The sequence below is a fragment of the Denticeps clupeoides genome, chromosome 15, assembly GCF_900700375.1.
Source record: "Denticeps clupeoides chromosome 15, fDenClu1.1, whole genome shotgun sequence".
Lineage (NCBI taxonomy): Eukaryota > Metazoa > Chordata > Actinopteri > Clupeiformes > Denticipitidae > Denticeps > Denticeps clupeoides.
This window is the reverse complement of record NC_041721.1, coordinates 4,478,022-4,498,566: the sequence shown is the minus strand read 5'-3', so window position 1 is coordinate 4,498,566 and position 20,545 is coordinate 4,478,022. Positions and strand designations below refer to the sequence as shown.

Sequence of the window (20,545 nt, the reverse complement as noted above, 5' to 3'; positions counted from 1 at the left end):
AGTTTCCATCTCCATCCCTCTTCCTTACTCCTTTCTCAGCTCTTAACTTCTTGTTATCTCTCTCTCCATCTTTCCCACTTTTCTCTGATGCCTGTGGACGCTTTTAATGAGGCAACAAATGGAAGGGAAGGTGGGGAGAAGGAGTGGGCGTGCACGCTGCTTGTGAAAGGGCAGATCGTGTTTTACCGGGACCTTTAGCCCGCAGATTACAGACAGAACCGACGGCAGTTTGACACTCCAGACCTGCTGGAACGTTGTGGTGCCGTTTTGACAGGGATGCGGGTGAAGAGAGTGTCAAGAAGAGCGAGTTAGCACATGCGTGATAGCACTGTCAGTAAAATTTCAGATTCGAATACGTGTGTGTGTGTGTGTGTGTGTGTGTGAGCCATGCTGTGACTGAGTCATACACACTGAATGTCCTGAGCTCCCACATGTCCGTCACACAGCTCGAGCTCTCCGCCACAAAAGGAGGGCCTACCTCGCTTACCTCAAGACTCGCTTCCATCTGTGTAAGTGTTGTCGAGTGAAGTGTTTCCGTGTGTGTGTAGTGTGTCCATCAGCTTCTTCTCTTCTTTCAAAGTGTGTGTTTGCGGTGCCCTCCGAATTCTTTCTTTAACCCAGGGGTTTGCAGTGAGAGGCACAGTGGCACTTTCTCTCTCTCTCTCTCCACATTTTCACATTGTGTGTTCATTTCTAAGTACTGTAAATTTAACCGCACTGCATGTCTTTTGTTTTTTATTAAATAAAAGCAAGAAGGAATCTTGTCCATGCAAGCTCTAGGTGGGACTAAAAACGAATAAATCTTCTACTCTTCTACTCACTTGCATTAATTTCCAACAAATCAGAACCAGGCCAACCTTATTCATGCACACTCATGTGTTAAGTGTCCTAAAAAAGAATGAAAGTCTAATTGTCTGTATGTCTGTGTGTAGGAATGCAGGTGCTGGAGTGGAACAGTGTTCTCCTCACTGGTAAAACCTATGAGGAGGTGCAGGGGCTGGTCGGACAGCAGTGTGAGGAGGCAGAGCTGTGCATCAGGCTGTGAGTCTCCTTTTCATCTATTTTTGATCAGGGTTGTGCAAAATACACAGAACAATGGGGCTGAATACTGAATATTTATAACTGGATATCATGGATTCTGAATACATATGACATTGATTAGAAATGCATGTGTATCATAAGACTTATGCATCTTAAGTCTTTTGGGTGGTGAATTTGGCAATTACTTTTGAGTTTCAGCACAAGTCTGGGCTGTGAACAACTGTACTGAATATTGGCAGATATATTTGAATGTTGGACTTTTTTTAACAAAAAATAAATGCAATTTATCTGTAATATACTGAAATAAAAATGTCTCTTTCTTTCTTTCTTTCTTATTCTTTATTACATACACACACACACACACACAGCGACCTTAACATGTTGTCCGATTCAGAGATCTCTCAGCACCTGGACATTCAGGATTCAGGAAGAGCAGGTATTGCACATTTGATGAATCTTCCTAATCCCGTGGTTCATTTATATGCATGTAGCAGCCTCCACCCTTCCTGTCTCTCTGCAGGAGACAGGCAGAAGTCTCCCGGTGTGGACCCGAAGCAGCTGGCTGCAGAGCTGCAGAAGGTTTCTCAGCAGCAGGCCCCCGCCTCGCTCTCTGCGGGGGATAAAGGTCCCCATGCCGCATCAGGCACTGCGTCTGCCGCCTCAAGCACCATCCCCAGCCCTGGTCAGCCTAGCTCTCCGTCCATCAGCAAAAAACGCCACAGCAAGGTGAGTGCAAATACAAGCAACCAGCATGGTGAAGGTCTCCACACACCCCTCACATGCACTCTTCAATATTTTACCATCCGGAAAAAGGAACCAAAGCAACCAAAGTCCTCACTGCCAGACTGTGCAATAGCTTCTTTCCACAGGCCATCAGACATCACTCAGGAACTTTCCCCTTTGGACTGACACACACACACACACACACACTACCTCTGATATATTGAGTCATTTTATTGCACGGTTCCATTTTGCACAGCAGTGTTTGCACTATTTTTAGTTCACACATTTTATTCACTTCTCTAGTTTAGTGCTGTCTGTCTCATTGCTGTCTACATGTTTTTTGTTAAATGTTACTCTTGTATCCCCTGTTTGCACTTTGCATTGTAGCCCAGTTTGTCTGTGTCGCACATATGTGCCTTATATCAGTATAAATATATATGTTTGTTTAATTGTTTGAATGTCATATGTAGAACCTGGTTCCAGAGAGACATTGTTTACTTTCACTATGTACTGACATGTATACAGGGAGTGCAGAATTATTAGGCAAGTTGTATTTTTAAGGAATTATTTTATTATTGAACAAAAACCATGCTATTTTAGGGGGATATCTGTGTGTGCAGGTGACTATTACTGTGCATAGTTATTAGGCAACGTAACAAAAAACTAATATATACCCATTTCAATTATTTATTTTTACCAGTGAAACCAATATAACATCTCCACATTCACAAATATACATTTCTGACATTCAAAACAAAACAAAAACAAATCAGTGACCAATATAGCCACCTTTCTTTGCAAGGACACTCAAAAGCCTGCCATCCATGGATTCTGTCAGTGTTTTGATCTGTTCACCATCAACATTGCGTGCAGCAGCAACCACAGCCTCCCAGACACTGTTCAGAGAGGTGTACTGTTTTCCCTCCTTGTAAATCTCACATTTGATGATGGACCACAGGTTCTCAATGGGGTTCAGATCAGGTGAACAAGGAGGCCATGTCATTAGTTTTTCTTCTTTTCTACCCTTTCTTGCCAGCCACGCTGTGGAGTACTTGGACGCGTGTGATGGAGCATGGTCCTGCATGAAAATCATGTTTTTCTTGAAGGATGCAGACTTCTTCCTGTACCACTGCTTGAAGAAGGTGTCTTCCAGAAACTGGCAGTAGGACTGGGAGTTGAGCTTGACTCCATCCTCAACCCGAAAAGGCCCCACAAGCTCATCTTTGATGATACCAGCCCAAACCAGTACTCCACATCCACCTTGCTGGCGTCTGAGTCGGACTGGAGCTCTCTGCCCTTTACCAATCCAGCCACGGGCCCATCCATCTGGCCCATCAAGACTCACTCTCATTTCATCAGTCCATAAAACCTTAGAAAAATCAGTCTTGAGATATTTCTTGGCCCAGTCTTGACGTTTCAGCTTGTGTGTCTTGTTCAGTGGTGGTCATCTTTCAGCCTTTCTTACCTTGGCCATGTCTCTGAGTATTGCACACCTTGTGCTTTTGGGCACTCCAGTGATGTTGCAGCTCTGAAATATGGCCAAACTGGTGGCAAGTGGCATCTTGGCAGCTGCACGCTTGACTTTTCTCAGTTCATGGGCAGTTATTTTGCGCCTTGGTTTTTCCACACGCTTCTTGCGACCCTGTTGACTATTTTGAATGAAACGCTTGATTGTTCGATGATCACGCTTCAGAAGCTTTGCAATTTTAAGAGTGCTGCATCCCTCTGCAAGATATCTCACTATTTTTGACTTTTCTGAGCCTGTCAAGTCCTTCTTTTGACCAATATTGCCAAAGGAAAGGAAGTTGCCTAATAATTATGCACACCTGATATAGGGTGTTGATGTCATTAGACCACACCCCTTCTCATTACAGAGATGCACATCACCTAATATGCTTAATTGGTAGTAGGCTTTCGAGTCTATACAGCTTATACAGTAAGACAACATGCATGAAGAGGATGATGTGGACAAAATACTAATTTGCCTAATAATTCTGCACTCCCTGTATATCTGAAATGGCAATAAAGCTCAACTTCAACTTCAAATCTGGTGAACCGTCAGGTGGACAAATCTGCAAAATGCTCAAATGGGTAGTGTATGGTCAGTATGAACAACACTAGTGATACAATCCCTCTAGTGGTGTGCCTGGAGTCTCACATATTACTGTCAACAATCACAGCTGATGTCTTTTTAAAGGTCACCTGACATGAATTATTATTTTTTTGTTTAATAAAGAATGATTATATTAGGATGAAAATTGCATAGTTAACTAGTTACATTGGTTTATACTGCTGTATTTTAATGATATAAACTTACATTTTTCCATATTTTAGTCTTCAGATGCAGCTAAGACTCAGTCACATCCAGTGACGGGAGATATCCAGGTAAGGATTACAGTATCTTCTTGCTCTGTCTTCTGCATTAAATGGTGCCGTATTTTCCTCCTTCCTTCTCCCATGAACTCATAAATCATTAGGAATATCATGTTGTATTGGCATTGTATTTACCTTCATTTTACAGCTCCAGATTAATTATGACAAGCAGCTGGGGAACCTCATTGTTCACGTTCTGCAAGCACGGAATCTTGCGCCGCGGGACAACAATGGATATTCCGATCCATTTGTCAAAGTCTACCTGCTGCCTGGCAGAGGGTGAGTGACAGCTTTTTGTGGCCAAGATTTGTTGAAGTTTCTCTGACACTGGAAGTTAACCAGTTTTCTATGCTACAGATGAAAAAAGAAAAAAAAAATTACTACTACAAATGGGGCATTAATTCTCCAAATTTCATATATACATCTGTAGGCATTTGGAATTGTTTTCTAATTAACAAACGTCAACTCTATTAACAATGAATAGCAACAAAACAAGCATGATTCATCTATTAATAGAGACTAGCTACCACTGCTTCCTGCTTGTTGCAGAGCAAAGTGGAGAGCAAGGATCAATATGTCTGTAGTGTGTGTGTGTGTGTGTGTGTGTGTAATATGATCATGTCTCATGCTCCAATAGCTCTGTGCTTGGTGTCATTATGCTGCATTACGGATTAAGACCATCCTGCTCCTGCATCCACTTGCCTGTGAACTGCAGAGGATGTCATATCGGCTTACGCTCTTCAGTCTACTTCCATAGACACACACACACACACACACACACATCCTGTATGTGTTTTCACTGTCAAACCACTTTTGTTCTTGCTCAATGTTTACACACATACACACACACACCCTATGAGCCTCTTACACAGTCACACACACAGTATCACAGCACCCCTTGATTGTTTGTTTGTATGTTTATTTTTGCTGCATGTCGGACCCTTTTCAGTCAAGTCATGGTTGTCCAGAATGCAAGGTATGTGACTGTTGGCTGGGGGAGCTTCTCATTGGGTTTAGCACGACGGCGCCCCCTTCCTATTTTGCCGTATTGCTGTCTTGTTTACAGTGACGTCAGATGTCTGTGCGTGACGCCTTATATGCTGTGATTTAAGGCGGGTACTTCATATTTATGATTGGTATTGACTGGAAATCTGGGCATGCGGTACAGCTAATGCATGGGTCACTTACATCTGGCACAGTCCATTTCACCTTGACAGCCTTAGAGTCTGGACGTTCGGACGTACCATAAGCTAGTTGCTGTGGGATCATTCCATTTGTCTGTGGGTTTGTTGACAGTGCGGAAAACAAGAGGAGGTCTAAGCACGCTCAGAAGACCCTGAACCCAGAGTGGAACCAGACTGTCATCTACAAGAACATACACCTGGAGCAGGTAATGACAGCAAAATGTGACCTAAAACTACAAACCAGGACTGTAGTCAAACAAAGTTGAGATACAGTCCTTTTTTTTTTACAATATTGTTGCTCCTGGGTGACTGGGCAGCTAAAACAATTGTTGTTTCTAGCTCAGTTTTGAACATGACTGCTTTAGAGCAATGTTAGCTGGACTGTTTTTGAGCAGTGCGTTGGAATGAATGCACTCACGGTTATAGGTAGGTTAAGCTGGTAAGGCAGGTAGAACAGTTTAAGTTATGTTTACCAAGTTATGTTTAAAGTTTTGACCGGCATGTCTGACCAACTTACATTGTGGTTCGATGACATGTGACTTGACTTTAGACTTGACCTCAGCGACTTGAGACTTGTACTTGGATATTGTGACCTGCAAGTCACAATGTGACAATGCTCATTGCCCAGAATGACAAACAAGTGTAAATCACACCCAAAAAAATATTTTCAATAAAATAATTTTCAAAGCGCCATCCGGAAGCACATTTGCGAAAGCACATTGCTACTATGGCAATCCCAAGTATGTTCCCCGGCATTCATTTTTACATACATATTAAATACATTTATTTAATTCATCTCAGTCTTTCCAGCGTGTTGCCCAGCGCAGGCAGACTTATTTTCACCTGCCTGAAATGCGCGCAACGTCACGCACGCATGCAGCCACAGATTTCAAACCAACAGTGATGGCGACGACAAGTTCACCTGCAAAATTCATTATCACATTTGGTTATAAAGCCTTCACACAGACGGCCATCGGGCAAACAGCCACTTGCTACATGTAGATCAGAGCTTTATTGTTTCCCCCCTGTAGTTACCGTTTTATCTGATTAATATTTCGTTTTACTTAACGCATAGGACTAATCACCTGGTAGCCTAAAAAACCCTGTTCTGCTGTATTATATTTTGCCCAAGACAGTAACAAGCAGAATGTATATTGCGCTTCCCTCCTGCCAGGCACCCATATTTCCAGCCTATGTAGACCTACAAATTACAATACATCTAAGCTTTATGCTTAGAACATCACACTATGTGTTTTGTTAAAGGAAACATATGGTGGATAGATAGTCGAATGGCATTTTATTTTTGTATTGTCTTTCTATTAATTGTTTCGCTAGCTGATGTTATTAGTGAATAATGTCAAATCGCACTATCGCCTGTGTGGAGTGACTAGTGTGAATGAGAGGCTATGGGCTTTGCACTCTTGAGTCAAATAGAGCCTGAGCCATTTAAGATTTAGCTTCTGTTGATTTGTGGATCTTATCGCTTTCTAAAACTTTATAGTGTATCCTGATGGAAATAGTCAAATATAATAATAAGAATGGTTAAAGAAAAACAAAAAGGTTATTGGAAGGAATGCAATAAAAACATGACCCCTCCTGGGCTCCACACAAAACAGCATAGTCTACTGCAAAAATGCAATATGATCTAAAAATATTGTAGCAATGCATTTCACATAAAACCACAACAGCTTTTTTTCCCAAAATGTAGTGAATTTAATCAAATTAATTTATATGTTCGTAGCCCTCTGAAGTGCATATTCTGATCAATTTCGATATGGTGTATAATAATAGATGTTAAAGTACAGCACATGCTTTTAATCTAAAACATAATCTAATGTATTATTATCTGCAGAATGTTCATTTCATGCTCATTTGAGACTTGACTTGGACTTGGGACTAAAGACTTGAGACTTGACTTGACTGTCACTCAGGACTTGACATGGACTCGAACACAAAGACTTGTGAACATATCTGCTCCTAGATGGTGGAATGATCTTCCAATAGATGTTCAAACAGCTGAGTCACCAAAGACCTGGGTTCTTATTAGTGTAAATTGTATTTACAGAAAGTCCCTACTGAACCAAATGAGGGATTTCATTGATGGACATTTTAAAGCAATTATGTATGGAAAATTTTTCAAATGCTGTAAATATAAATGTAAATTCTACCAGTAAATGAACTGCAATGGCAGAAAACAACCTGATTTTTAACATCTAGAAGCGATTTGTCTCTTTAAGTAATGAGGTTTCATTTAGACAAGGCCTGGTTTGCACAACTTTTCTGGCTCCTGTGGAAACTGTGATCATCTCTGGATTCCCAGAAATGTTTCTCTTAATTAAGATCCACGGTCTTAGCCAGAGTAGCTCTTGTCGGTGATGGACATGGACCCATTCTCTGGTGGAGAAGACCAGCAGCGCGGAACAGGCTTTAATTGAGATGGAGGGTTGAGACGTTTACGGTGTCACTGGGATTACATATCTGACTAGCAGACTTTTGCACCACCTGGATTTCCTCACATCGCTACGTTTGTGTGAATGTTAATTGTTCTCCTTGGAACATCTGGAGGCAGAACAGTTCACTGCTCTGTCTATGTAGAACATCTTAGTTTTAATCCTAAGTGAATTGAAAATTTTCCCTTATTCAACTAAATCATCTTGTCTCTTCATGTGCCTCTACCAGCTGCGGAAAAAGACTCTTGAAGTGAGCGTGTGGGACTATGACAAATCCTCCTCCAATGACTTCCTGGGAGAGGTGAGATGAACTGTCAACAGGCAACACTGTTGACATAATCGTCATCAATTTCTGCAGGTGTGCAGTGGTGGCGTAGCGGTTAAGGAAGCGGCCCCGTAATCAAAAGGTTGCCGGTTCGAATCCCGATCCGCCAAGGTGCCACTGAGGTGCCACTGAGCAAAGCACCGTCCCCACACACTGCTCCCTGGGCGCCTGTCATGGCTGCCCACTGCTCACCAAGGGTGATGGCACATTTCGTTGTGTCACCGTGCTGTGCTGTGTATCACAATGACATTCACTTCACTTTCACTCAACAGAAACATACCAACCTTCACACAACATCACATACACAAATGCTTCATATAAACTATTTAGCTTGTTAATATACATAAATATAATATATTTACATTATGTAAATATTGTAAATATTGTATGAAGAATGCACCCATGTATATAGTGTATGTAGTGTAGACAGTGATTAAGGAAGCGGACTTGTAACCAAAGGGTTGCAGGTTCAAATCCCAATGCGTCAAGGTGCCTGTCACTGTGTGCGGTGATAAGCTCTGTATCACCATGACAAAAATGATCACTTTCAAATGCAAATTTACAGTCATCATGCAGACTATTCAGCACCCTAAACACACGAACATAGAGTCATTCATCTATTCGAATATCCAGCCTCACCAACTGAACACACAGATCCAATTTCTTGGTATGAGCATATACACAGTCACACCTACCGAAAGCAATAAATGAATGTGCTGCAGGTGCTGATAGACCTGTCGAACACCGCACAACTCGACAACGTGCCACGCTGGCTGCCTCTAAGGGAGCAGAGTGAAGGCGAGCACCACAGGAGGTCCCACTCTGGCCAGAGCCGCCAGCACTCCCCCAAACCACCTGTCCACGGCAGCCCCAAGACCTCCGGCCATGGCAGCCACGACTCGCCCAAATCGTCCGTCATCAAGAGCCGGAGTCACGGCATCTTCCCCGACCCGGCCAAAGGTGCGCTTTCTCTCTTTCTGTCATCTGTCTGTCTCTCTATCTGTCTATTTATCTATCTGCATATTTGTGTGCCTGTCTCTGTGGGTTTGTCCTCTTATTCCTTCCTTTTCATCTTTCCATCCTTCTGCCTGTCAAACTCTTCCCTCTCTCTCTCTCTGAGTCTCACATCACCGCTTTGGCTCCACGCTCCTCCATACCTCCACGTTCCTCTCATGAGGTGCACCACAGGCTGTTTCCATCTAAACCCCACCTGACCATGTAGAGTGTGTGACAGGGCCGAGGGGGTGGGATTAAGAAGCCGCCCTCCTGACCCCCCCACCCCACCCAACCAAAAAAGCGCAGCGCTTAAACTCGGGATCTGACAGGCCAGACTAAATCCAACTTCTCCTCCAAGATAAAAGTCCTTTTTGGTTTGGAAAGGGGAGGCCAGGCATCCCTTCCTTCTGTAATGCCGTTCTGGTTGTTTTAGACACACAGGTGCCAACTATTGAGAAATCTCACAGTAGCCCTGGCACCTCCAAGCCATCCCCGTCCGAGGGCCAAGCCCGCTCCCACGGACCCTCTCGCACCTCGAGCAAAAGCGGTGCGGCCCGGACGCACCACAAGGACGCGACAAGCGAAGCAGCAAATCAGCAGCAGCAGCAGCAGCAGCAACAGCAGCAGCACCACTTCCAACCAAGTAAACGGCGCAAATAAAGCCTCCACAGCATGGCCGCCTCGCACTCATCTGTTACTCCCTCTGTTCCTTCGCTCTTCTGTTTTCTGTTGTTTTTTTGTTTTTTTCCCCCCTACTTTTTATTTCTCTAAAGCAGCCTTCTCCCCAGTCTGACTCCCTCACCGCTGCTTCTCCTGTGTGTTCTCACCTGTGTAGTTACCAAACTAGTGACCACAGCCCGACCCTACACTGTTTAACACGAGTTTCAGAGCGCAATTAAACAGTTCATAAACCCATTATAACACTAACCATAGAACAAATAGATATTCTAAAACTAATTCTAATGTCTAAATGTTAAAACTTTAAAGCATGTTATTTATTAATGTCTAAAGAAAGTCATAAAAATAATATGCAAATATATATTTTGAAGTTATATTCATGAAACAAGGCTAATTAAACCTAAGCAGCGGAATGCTTAACTCCATTTCCTTCCTCCTGCAGTTGAAAACACATTGATGCATTCTGACACATGCTAAAACTCTGTGCCCACTAAGCCCCTCCAGGACAAGCTGTCAGTCAGCGTCGCGGTATTCGGCTGCAGGCTCTCCGCCATACCAGCCTTCCCGGTCCACAAGGGCAAGTAAGCACTACCTGTGAGCGCAGGGCGAAGAACCAACTGCACGGGCTGCCCCTGTGCTCTCTGACCGCACAGGATCGATGGGTTTAGGCATTTTGGGATTCTAACAGAGAGCAGAGCATTTTTTTTTTGTATACTTTTAGATTTTGCCCATGTGGTTGTGTTTCTTCTTCTTCTTTTTTAATACTAGACTGCCCGCTTTTCTGCAGCTGCTCAGGCTCAGTGAGATGGCTGTGCATGCATGCCATGGCCCGCCTCCACTCTCCCAGCCCCTCCCACCATCTCACGTTTGACACACTTCCTGTTTCCGTGGTGTCTTGGACCATTATGCACCTCAGTAGACGCTGTAAGCCCAGGTCCCTTAGAAGAAGGGAAGTAGGCGCGCACTGTGGATGCATGTGGAAGGAAAACAAAAGGAAACAACAAAAGCGACAGTAAAAGCTGGTATCTGTGTGTGTGGGGGGAATACACACTCTGAGTCTCCATTTTGCCCCCCCCGACCCACCCTTTTCCTCCCCTCCCCCCTTTAAAAAAATTGTCCGCCCCCCCCCCTTGCGACAACTGCCACCATCATGCCCACAGCCCAAAATGGCCGCCTCTCCCTGAGACACCACAGGCACAGCGTAGAGGGCGTGCTCACGATTCAGAGACCCCCGTCCGACTCTCCAGCCAATGAGAGCTGGGACGGCAGACACCTGATCCTCAGGAAAGCCTTGTCTGAAGAGAGGCCACAGACGGATGGAGGTGAGCGCTGTGCGTGGTGATTGGAGGAGAGAAAGAGAGAGAGAGAGAGAGAGAGAGAGAGAGAGAGTGGGATACTAACGCACATGTGCAGAGAAACTGAGAGCGAGAGAGACCTGACACTCTGCCACCTTTCCGGTTATTCATGCACGGAGGCGTGGCCTCCACCCACAGGCTAGCAACGCGCTTCACTAACACCAGAGAGCTAATCAACGAATCACAGTCACTTCTGGTGTGCAAAAAGACACCTCCAAATGAGCACAAAATTAGGAACCCCCAAATATTCATGGTGTTAGTGAACTTCCTGGAGCCAAAAATGTTGCTTAACCTGTGACTAAAAAAGAAATACAAAATTTAGTGGATTAAAAAAAAATAAAAACTTGCATGAATTAACCGCTGTACGAAATCCACGCATCTCACGTCACCATCAGTCATGACTCTGTCATGTTGTCACCACGAGGCCTCAAACTCTCGGCTCAGGACTTAATTAAAGCCAAACGAAGTGAACAACCCCAACATAATTGTAATTGTTATTATTACTATTAAACGATTTACTACAGTGACTATAGATGATAACTATATGATAATTAACATTTTATGCATTTTTCCATTATAGATTACTAATTTGTTGTCGTTCTTGTCGTTCTTGTTCCTTAGTTTGCTATTTCTATGTGCATATAGGTGCTTTCTGATGTTATAAATTTATTGTTCTTTGTCATGCATTTTGGTCTGGCCAGTGTATGTATGTGTGTGTGTGTGTGTGTGTGTGTGTGTGTGTTTGTGTAGTTTGTCCAATGGTCACACAAGTTAGATCAGGAGTTCGGAAATTGAAAGTAAAGTTTCGTCTCATCATCTTGTTTGGTTGAAACATGTCTGTGTTGGTTTATCATGCTCAATAGAGGCTGCAAATTTTGTACTACACATACACACACTAACACACACATACATACACTTTCTGTCTCTCTCTCTCTCTTTCTTTCTCTCTCTCAGTCTCTTTCATTGTCCTTCTTTCTCCCTCTCACATCCTTGGTTGAGGGAGCATGTCATGAAGTTTGAGCATGTCCTGTCTGGACTGATGTAGCCTATTGTCAAAACAGCATCGCGTAGCCACCGATCTGGCGACGCCCCGTTGACTGCGGCCTCATTGGACAGCGGACTGAGCGGCAGTGCTTACAGCCTTCTGGAGGAAGACGAAGATGGGACCAACGCAGTGGACAGCGCAATCTTCCATGTTCCCAGATTGTGCGTCCAATTCATTGGTTAAAAGAATTTTTTTTAAAACAAATGACTCAACTCAGCAAATTGACCGCTTGTAAATAATATTTTGTTGAATAGTGGAAAGATTCCCAATGGCACAGATGTGGTGAAGTCATCAGATGGAGACTCTGAAGGTAAGAAAAATGGTTCAGTTTTCTTGGATGAAATAAAGCATGTACGTTAGATCCCCATTAGTCACTGTATGTCTCAATACAAAAATCTGAGTTCTGTTCATTTAATAATATTATAATATTATCAGTATGAATACCAATAATAGTGCCCATGTCCATGTTGGTGTGTGTGCATGAGTTAGAAAATGAGTCAGAAACTCTTGAAAAGCTATTAGAAGAAGAACAACTGATTTGACTAGAGAGTGGAATTTCTCACTTGATTGACTATTTGAAAAACTAACCAACATTGGATAGTCTACGGCAGTGGTGGCGTAGGCAGACCCATAATCAGAAGGTTGCCGGTTCGAATCCCCAAACCGCCAAGGTGCCGCTGAGGTCACTTTCCTAAGTCTAGGGGTCTAAGAAATGCCACGAGGGTGTGGAGAGGAAAACGTCCACTGTTACACACACAACCAAACAAAGCACGTGCAGCGGACTCAGCACAGCTAACCAACATCAGTACAGCCTAAAGGAAGGGATGGTCAAGCGGGGACAACTCAAACACGCACAAGTTAACAAAAAGGGCACATAAAGCTAACAGGCTAACACAGGGTAACAAGGGTCTATCACACAACGCAACACAAATGAGATCCCCAACGGAGCTCCTTGCAGATCTCTGTGGACCCTGGGGACCTCCCAAAAGAGTAAGGGCCTGGCAGACCCTGGGGACCTCCCAAACCCCATCCGAAGTCTCTTTATATAGGTGGTGGTGACCTGGTAGGCTTCAAGAGACAGGACACAAAAATACATTCATACGTCCAGGGACAGAACAGTCCCACTGAGCAAAGCAAAAGCACCGCATACTGCTCCTCGGGTGCCTTTCATGTCTGCCCACTGCTCACCAAGGGTAGACTCAAACCAAATGTTCTGCCAATATAGTAAGAAAATGTTTTTTATATATACTTTTTTTAAATGTGACATCTCAAAATTGTCCATTGTGTCTTGTTACTACATTTTTTTTTCTCTTTATTGCTTTCACACGCACGCACACACAAACTGACACTTGCATAATACACAAGTATTGCACACAAGTACTCTTCCTCACCCACGCTTGCCCGGGCATATTCAAAGGCATTCATGCATTTGCTGCCCACACACCACACTGACAGTAAACAGGCAATAGAACTACATTATACGAAGCACTGGTTGCATGCCATAACCTTTTTAACATATTCAGAGTGAATAAAATGCATTATGCCGTTTGGTCGTCCGTTGCTTACCTGGCTGGAGACCAATCTTTTAAATTTGGCCCAAGCCTTCCCAGCCCACTCTTGCAAAACTGTTTCCCTCTGAGCTCCTCTCGTGACTGACAGAAAGCTCTGATCTGTTTGAAGAGGTAAATAACAGAATTTCAAAGATGTGCATCAGCGTGCTACCCACACAGCCACACAGTGCACAGTGCTTCAGGGGTCAAGTCACTTTGAGAGGTTAGGTTAGCACAATTGTTTTAGACAAAGATCGGCATATTTGGAATAAGAGTTAGTTCTGAAAGTTCAGATCAGGTTTTTTTTTACATTTACATTTACAGCATTTACCAGACGCCCTTATCCAGAGCCACTTACAATCAGTAGTTACAGGGACAGTCTCCCTGGAGACACTCAGGGTTAAGTGTCTTGCTCATGGACACAATGGTAGTAAGTCGGATTTGAACCTGGGCCTTCTGGTTCATAGGTGAGCTTTTAGTTTCATTTACATAGATTTTGTTTCATGTCAACTGTGGGTTACTCTTAGGACAAGCTTTCATGTTCATACTGAAATCGCAAAGTGGAATAGGGTGGTAGTAACCTAGTGGGTAACACACTTGCCTATGAACCAGAAGACCCATGTTCAAATCCCGCTTACTACCATTGTGTTCCTGAGCAACCCTAAGTGTCTCCAGGGGGGGACTGTCCCTGTAACTACTGATTGTAAGTCACTCTGGATAAGGGCGTCTGATAAATGCTGTAAATGTAAATGAAGAGTGGATGCAAATGGGTGTGAATCTTTATTCTAAACATTTCTCATTGTGTCTGTGCAGCTAAGACCCAGGTGATGGGGGAGATAAAGATCGCTCTGAAGAAGGAGATGAAGACGGAGGGAGAGCAGCTTGTGCTGGAGATACTGCAGTGCAGGAACATCACCTACAAGTTCAAGTCCCCTGACCACCTTCCAGGTAACAGGCTTTGCCTGAAATGGCCGTGTAGTGGTTGCATTGGCATTTCTCATACCAGTCAGATACCTGAAACCAATCATACCCCATTCTGGATCCAGTAATTTCAGATCATTCAGAGTACATCTCAAGAGCGTTTGTTTATCTTACAGACCTGTACGTGAAGCTGTATGTCGTGAATGTAGCCACTCAAAAGAGAATCATCAAGAAGAAAACCAGGGTGTGTCGCCATGACCGCGAACCGTCCTTCAACGAGACCTTCCGATTCTTCATGAACCCTGCAGGACATTCTCTCCAGGTACTGCAGTCAATTCATATGAACATCCAGCCAGTAACGGTTTGTTGACAGCACACAGTTGCTCTGTACACCAGGGGGCGCTGGTTTATCTGATGACCTGAACATAGAGCACAGACGGCGCCAAGAAGAAGGAAAAGAGTTAACAAAGGGGGTTGTTCCACATGGTAGGATTCCTCATTGAGCCAGGTCAACTTAAACTGCACAACAACTTAAACTGTTTAATCATCCGGTAATGTTACTCACCCCCCTGTCGAATACTTGGTATTACCCAATCTCTCTTTTTTTGAGGGGTGTCTTGATGGTTTTAAGAGTTCCCTGGTATTTTGAGGTGATTAAAAATTCTTCACGTCATGGGCTTCCTACACACCTGATCACGCAGAGGAGTTTTTTTACACATAAACTGTGTTTACACCATTTTAAAATTGTATTGTAAAAATATTGTAAAAATACGACATATATTACGCCATCCCCCCATTCCTAAAGTCAAAATTATGATTTCAAGCATTTCAAGCATAGGATTGTTATCAAAGCACATGCATAGTACATGCCTACTAACATGTTCTTCTTCTGATTCTACAGTTATTCCTGGTGTCAAACGGGGGGAAGTTTGTGAAGAAGACGTTGATTGGCGAGGCCTACGTCTGGCTGGACAAGGTGGACCTGCGCAAGCGTGTGGTGAGCTGGCACAAACTGCTGGCCAGCTCAGCGCAGATCCACTCCTAAAGGGACCGGCCGGGGGTGCGCCTGGGGTCCCGCAGGGTGACGACTGCTGTTGAGGACGGCCGGGAGGCTGGAGTTCTCCGTCTCCACCGCATGCTGAGGTGTTTGGCCAACCAGGGGGGGGACTGGGGTCTGGTGTTGGGGGAAAGGGGGTAAAACCAGAACCAGCCTTGCACCCAATTCACATATGTGTGTTTTGTGTTGATAGGAAGTGCACAGCACACCTCAGTGGCGGGTCGCTGCGAGTGTGTGAATAATTGAGCATAGATTCGCGCGTAAGGGTCAGACACCTTGTCAGCTAGAAACAGGGAAGGAGGTGCACACCACACTGCTCGTAAGATGTGTGGAAAAGAGGATTCACAGGCAACAAGCAGTACACACACACACACACACACACACACATGCACACATGGAAGAACTCACTTGCAATCTTATAACTGTGCACAGCTGTGCACCAAGAAAACAGGCAACCGGAAAACACTGAGGCGTAGAAAAGTAAAGAATGTTATGTGTTGTGTTATTTATCATATTTCACATAATTTACATGCACATGGATGAATCGCTCATGGATTTCATATTTGTTTATTTGCAGGGATTCTGGGAATAGGATGTAGAAGCGTGATTATGATATTGCACCACTTTTTCTTATTTTTCTACAATGACTGAAAAATAGAGGCTTATCTATAGTAATATTTATTTAATTACTTAATTAATTATCTTATCCTGTGCTATAATAAAATGATTATTATTAAGTAAACGCAAAGTATATTTTGGGAGTCCAAAGTACATTTCAATAATATTTCAAATATTTTTTGTTCCTTAATGCACATCTTTCTCCGCTCTGTTTTTGTAAATGTAGATGAAGACTTTATGAAAAAATATATATCTGAGTATGATCAAAGTGAGTTAACTGGAATGGAGGTGGTTGGTTGTGCACTGTACAGATCCCGACTCTGGCACATTCACAGGCTACATCAGTGAGGTTTTATTTGTACATAATGGAATATGTTGTCATTGACTTAAATTATATATACATACACACACACACATAAACACACACAATTTACATGGGCATAATCTAAATACAGACAATCTGATCTCCGATTCTCATCGTAACATTATAGAATACACTTTGTTGTTTTTCTATATTTTAGAACTCACTTCTTTTATTATTATTATTACTATTTTTTTCACATTATTCATTGAATGTATTGAATTATTCAAAATGTGTATACAGTGTGCTACCTACACCATCAGCAGGTTGATGGATGGCACTTAATGTTTTTCCAATTTTTTTTTTTTTTTTTGGGGGGGGGGGGTTGAGAACGTACATTGTAAGAACACATGCCAGGAACCAAAAAAATTGGCGAGGTCGCGCCAGCTCACAGTTCCACAGTGCTTTTGTTCCCTTCTGCATACATTTGAAAAATGTCATCCTCACCCCGCACTGGCGGGCTTATAGTAAAACTCTGACCGCCTTGGCCAGCAACTGGCCATAGACATTGGTTGTTTGAAATAGCTGCTCACACACAAATCCTTTTAGGTTATCCTGAGATTAGGAAGGGGCTAAGGGCTGGTTTGACAGTGAACTTAAACCTGTGCCAAGCTTTGACCAAACAGGTTTCTGTCTATGTGATTCTATGCAACCTGGACTTAATTTCTGATTTCCTCTAGAATATCAACTCAACAGAATGGTCCAACTCTATGGGATCATGTGACAAGAGGTATTTAGGTTTCTGTATTATTTATTTATTTGTTTGTTTATTTATTTTTATATTGTATAGCTTGTATTGATTATGACTGTCTATTATAGGTTTATTTTATTTTTGTATGTATTTATTGGGCTTTTGGCTGATGCTAAAGAGTGATTTGGCATACTTGACTACCACTCGAAATTTTAGAAATTTTATTTTGTGATATGCAACATTATAATGGCAAAAAAGAGAAAAAAAATGCTTTCATTTTTTTAAGTTTTTACTGCATCTTTTTTTTTTAAATAGTCATATAGATGTAAATATATATATTACAATGCATTATTGTCAGGTGCACAGTAATACCGTGCGTGTTTACAGTATTTTAGCAGATAAGATCTCTAAGATGCTAATTCTCATGTCCTTAACTCCCCCAAGTTCCTGCACTGAGTATGACATCTTCATTCTACATTATAATATTATGTTGGGAAAAAAACTGAGCAAAACACACATTAAAACCTTTTTCACCTAAGAATTACCATGTAAGTGCAAATGAACCTCTTTTCCATAGGCATGCAGCACAAAGCAAGCAAGCAAATCATCTGTTTCTTTCTTATCTTGTATATAAAACAGACCTTTTTTCTATAAGAATAATTTTAAATAAATCACAAAGCATGCAGAGGAACAGCTCTATGTGTGGATTCTCGATGTGTACGGATCATTCTAGAGGCATTTAGGAGGGTTTGCTTGGTGCCTGTTTCCAATGAACCAGTTTCCTACCTGCACAACAGACACAGATTAAGCCGTGTATGAAAAATCAACCTTTGAGTAGCTTCAGGAGAATATAAATGTGCTCACTCTGAATGTTGCATGTGTCGTTGGTGGTTTGTTCACTCTATTTTTGTGTCCAGATTCTATTTAAAAGACAGAAAAAAATATTTAAAGACGTATATTGACTGTACAAAGATATGCTTGTATAATCTGTCTGGTTTTCCACTCTATGTAAACAGAAAAAATGTCATGGTTTTGTGGTTGTACACAAAAAGGTATTGATAAATTATGCAAAATTGTGCTGTAAAAAGGCTGTTGCCACAAGTGTCATTATTAAATATAAGTAAAATTCTCAGTCTGGTATTTTTCATTCTTGAATGTATTAAATGATTTACTTACTTACATAAACGTATTTTACTCGTACTCAGGAAGAGGTGAAATGGGCTAAACGAAATTACCTTTTAAATTACCTTCTATTACGGCACTAAATTCACTAGATGGCAGCACGGCACTGACAATTGGACATGATTAATTAATGCACATGTGACAACCGCACGGTGGCGCCAAAATCCAACCAAGAGCTTCTGTGGTGACGTAATTGCTTGATTACCACTTTTTTTTTTAATACAGATTTAACTTAAGGTCTGACTAAATCACTCATCAGCAGCTTGGGGCCAGATGATCTCTGATAAATACGTTAAATACATACGTCAGTAGCAGATCTGGCCGATGACAATAAAACAATAAGACCAGGGCAAGGAGTTTTTGGTGGAGGGCATGGGTCAGCTTGGGGAGCCCTGACCTATCTGAGGCTATGCAGCACCATGCGCAGCAAACTGTGATGCCTATCTTATCAAAACCATATGTCCTGACCACTGCAGACCCGGAGCATCCCACAAGCACTCCAGCTCAAATCCTTCCCCTTTTTCCACCTCCGACACGTCATCTTCAAGGGCAAAAAGTATTCAAGCCACTTGCGGCTCTGCTTGTCATGTGACGCCCAATTCTTTTCAGTTCACTTCTCAGAGGTCATAATGTTCTTGCTTGTAGGCAATATGTCATTTGGGAAGCCGGCCGCACGCTGTATTACGCAAAGCAATTTGTAGATCCTAATGCACTGTGATTATGCTGCAAATCTACTTTCGTGCTCTACGTTTTCTTCATAGTCTCTGATTTCACGTCAGCCCTTCCCAGAATGCTCCCTGTTTACAGTGTCCTGCAGCCGCCCAGCAGTGTGCTGCTTAATCTCCGGCGTCCGCCCCTGAGACAGGAACACCGGACATATTGATTTGCGCGCTTGGCAGCGAGTCGGCCTGCCGACGCGAGATGTTGAAGTTTGGCAAATTGCGTCACGCGCAGGGAGAGTCAGAAGCCGAGCCGACCGCCTCACAGCGGAACAATAGAGGTTCCCTGCGCTCTGTCTTCCGTTCACCGGATTAATCAGGTAATGGAGGCCTGAGATTTATGTCCCCTGTATAAAATGATGGCCGTTTTAACAGATGAGGTCCTTCAACTCCTTGAAGCACTCGGGATTGCTTTCTTCATTTATTTCATGTGCTCTGAACACTGAAATATCAGAATGTTCCAAATATATGACTTCAGTGGTAATTCAAAGGTAAAACTTCTCTTGTTCTCTCTTGTGTTGATGGAGGGGTTGCATCATTTCCTCTTTAATTGGCATGTCTTAAAAACTTTGGGAAGTCGGTGAGGAGGCTGGGCATGTGTCTCCAGCTCAGGGACAGACAGCATCTGTGGCGTCGGCGTGGGCTTCCGGTGTCTCTTGAGCACCATGACAGATGTGTCTGGGTCCCTCAGCAGGGCACCAGCAGTTCCAACGCGATAAATCAGCGCTCCGTCTCCACCTGCCGAGACCCGACCATCCCGCCTGTTTGTCTGCGGTTCTGCAGCCGGGGTTCGGGCCATCTGTCACCGCTGGACACGATTTTTTTTCCGGACAGGGACGATTTATGAAATATTAGATTTAGAACAACTTGTGGGACGCGCATCAAATATGGGTCTGTGCGTATCTGAGAGAATGACGGTGACATCTCATGAAACCAGTAAGGTTTTTCCATCCTGCGGCGTTTGTGTTTGGCTATAATGAGTGGATTTTTCTCCGCTGATATGAAGTGCTTTTTTTGGAATTGCCTAATCACTGGATAACCTGATCAGCTACATAAAAACAACCAAGATAACCATGGCAGTAAAAACTAGCCATGACAGATGCATGAATAGGTTGCAAGTTAGCATGGTCATTACAGCCAGAAACAAGCAAGTGAGCCTTGTGACGTTTGGAGATGCCATGGTGCCACTGGGCTCACCCAGCTGACACCCCTTCACTGAGCAATGGGTCCTGACCATTAGGCCCATTAGGCTCGAGTGATCAGGACCCTTTAAAAG

General features: G+C 43.1%; 1 protein-coding gene across 15 annotated transcripts in view; it reads left to right on the top strand.

Moving 5' to 3' along the window:
* The window catches only part of pcloa (piccolo presynaptic cytomatrix protein a), a 59,000-nt gene extending 40,500 nt beyond the window's left edge, over positions 1-18,500 (top strand). For 7 of the 15 annotated variants that reach the window (XM_028955521.1, XM_028955515.1, XM_028955525.1 and 4 more), the window contains 16 exons: positions 933-1,041; positions 1,410-1,477; positions 1,562-1,767; positions 4,099-4,149; positions 4,286-4,416; positions 5,087-5,113; positions 5,434-5,527; positions 8,001-8,072; positions 8,819-9,056; positions 9,526-9,735; positions 10,931-11,092; positions 12,187-12,331; positions 12,425-12,480; positions 14,534-14,668; positions 14,818-14,963; positions 15,543-18,500. In XM_028955521.1, the coding sequence (XP_028811354.1) occupies positions 933-1,041; positions 1,410-1,477; positions 1,562-1,767; positions 4,099-4,149; positions 4,286-4,416; positions 5,087-5,113; positions 5,434-5,527; positions 8,001-8,072; positions 8,819-9,056; positions 9,526-9,735; positions 10,931-11,092; positions 12,187-12,331; positions 12,425-12,480; positions 14,534-14,668; positions 14,818-14,963; positions 15,543-15,686 (1,994 nt within the window). In that variant the 3' untranslated portion in view covers positions 15,687-18,500. The other 8 variants (XM_028955527.1, XM_028955516.1, XM_028955518.1 and 5 more) reach the window with 6 other exon arrangements.
* The last annotated feature ends 2,045 nt before the right edge of the window (positions 18,501-20,545 follow it).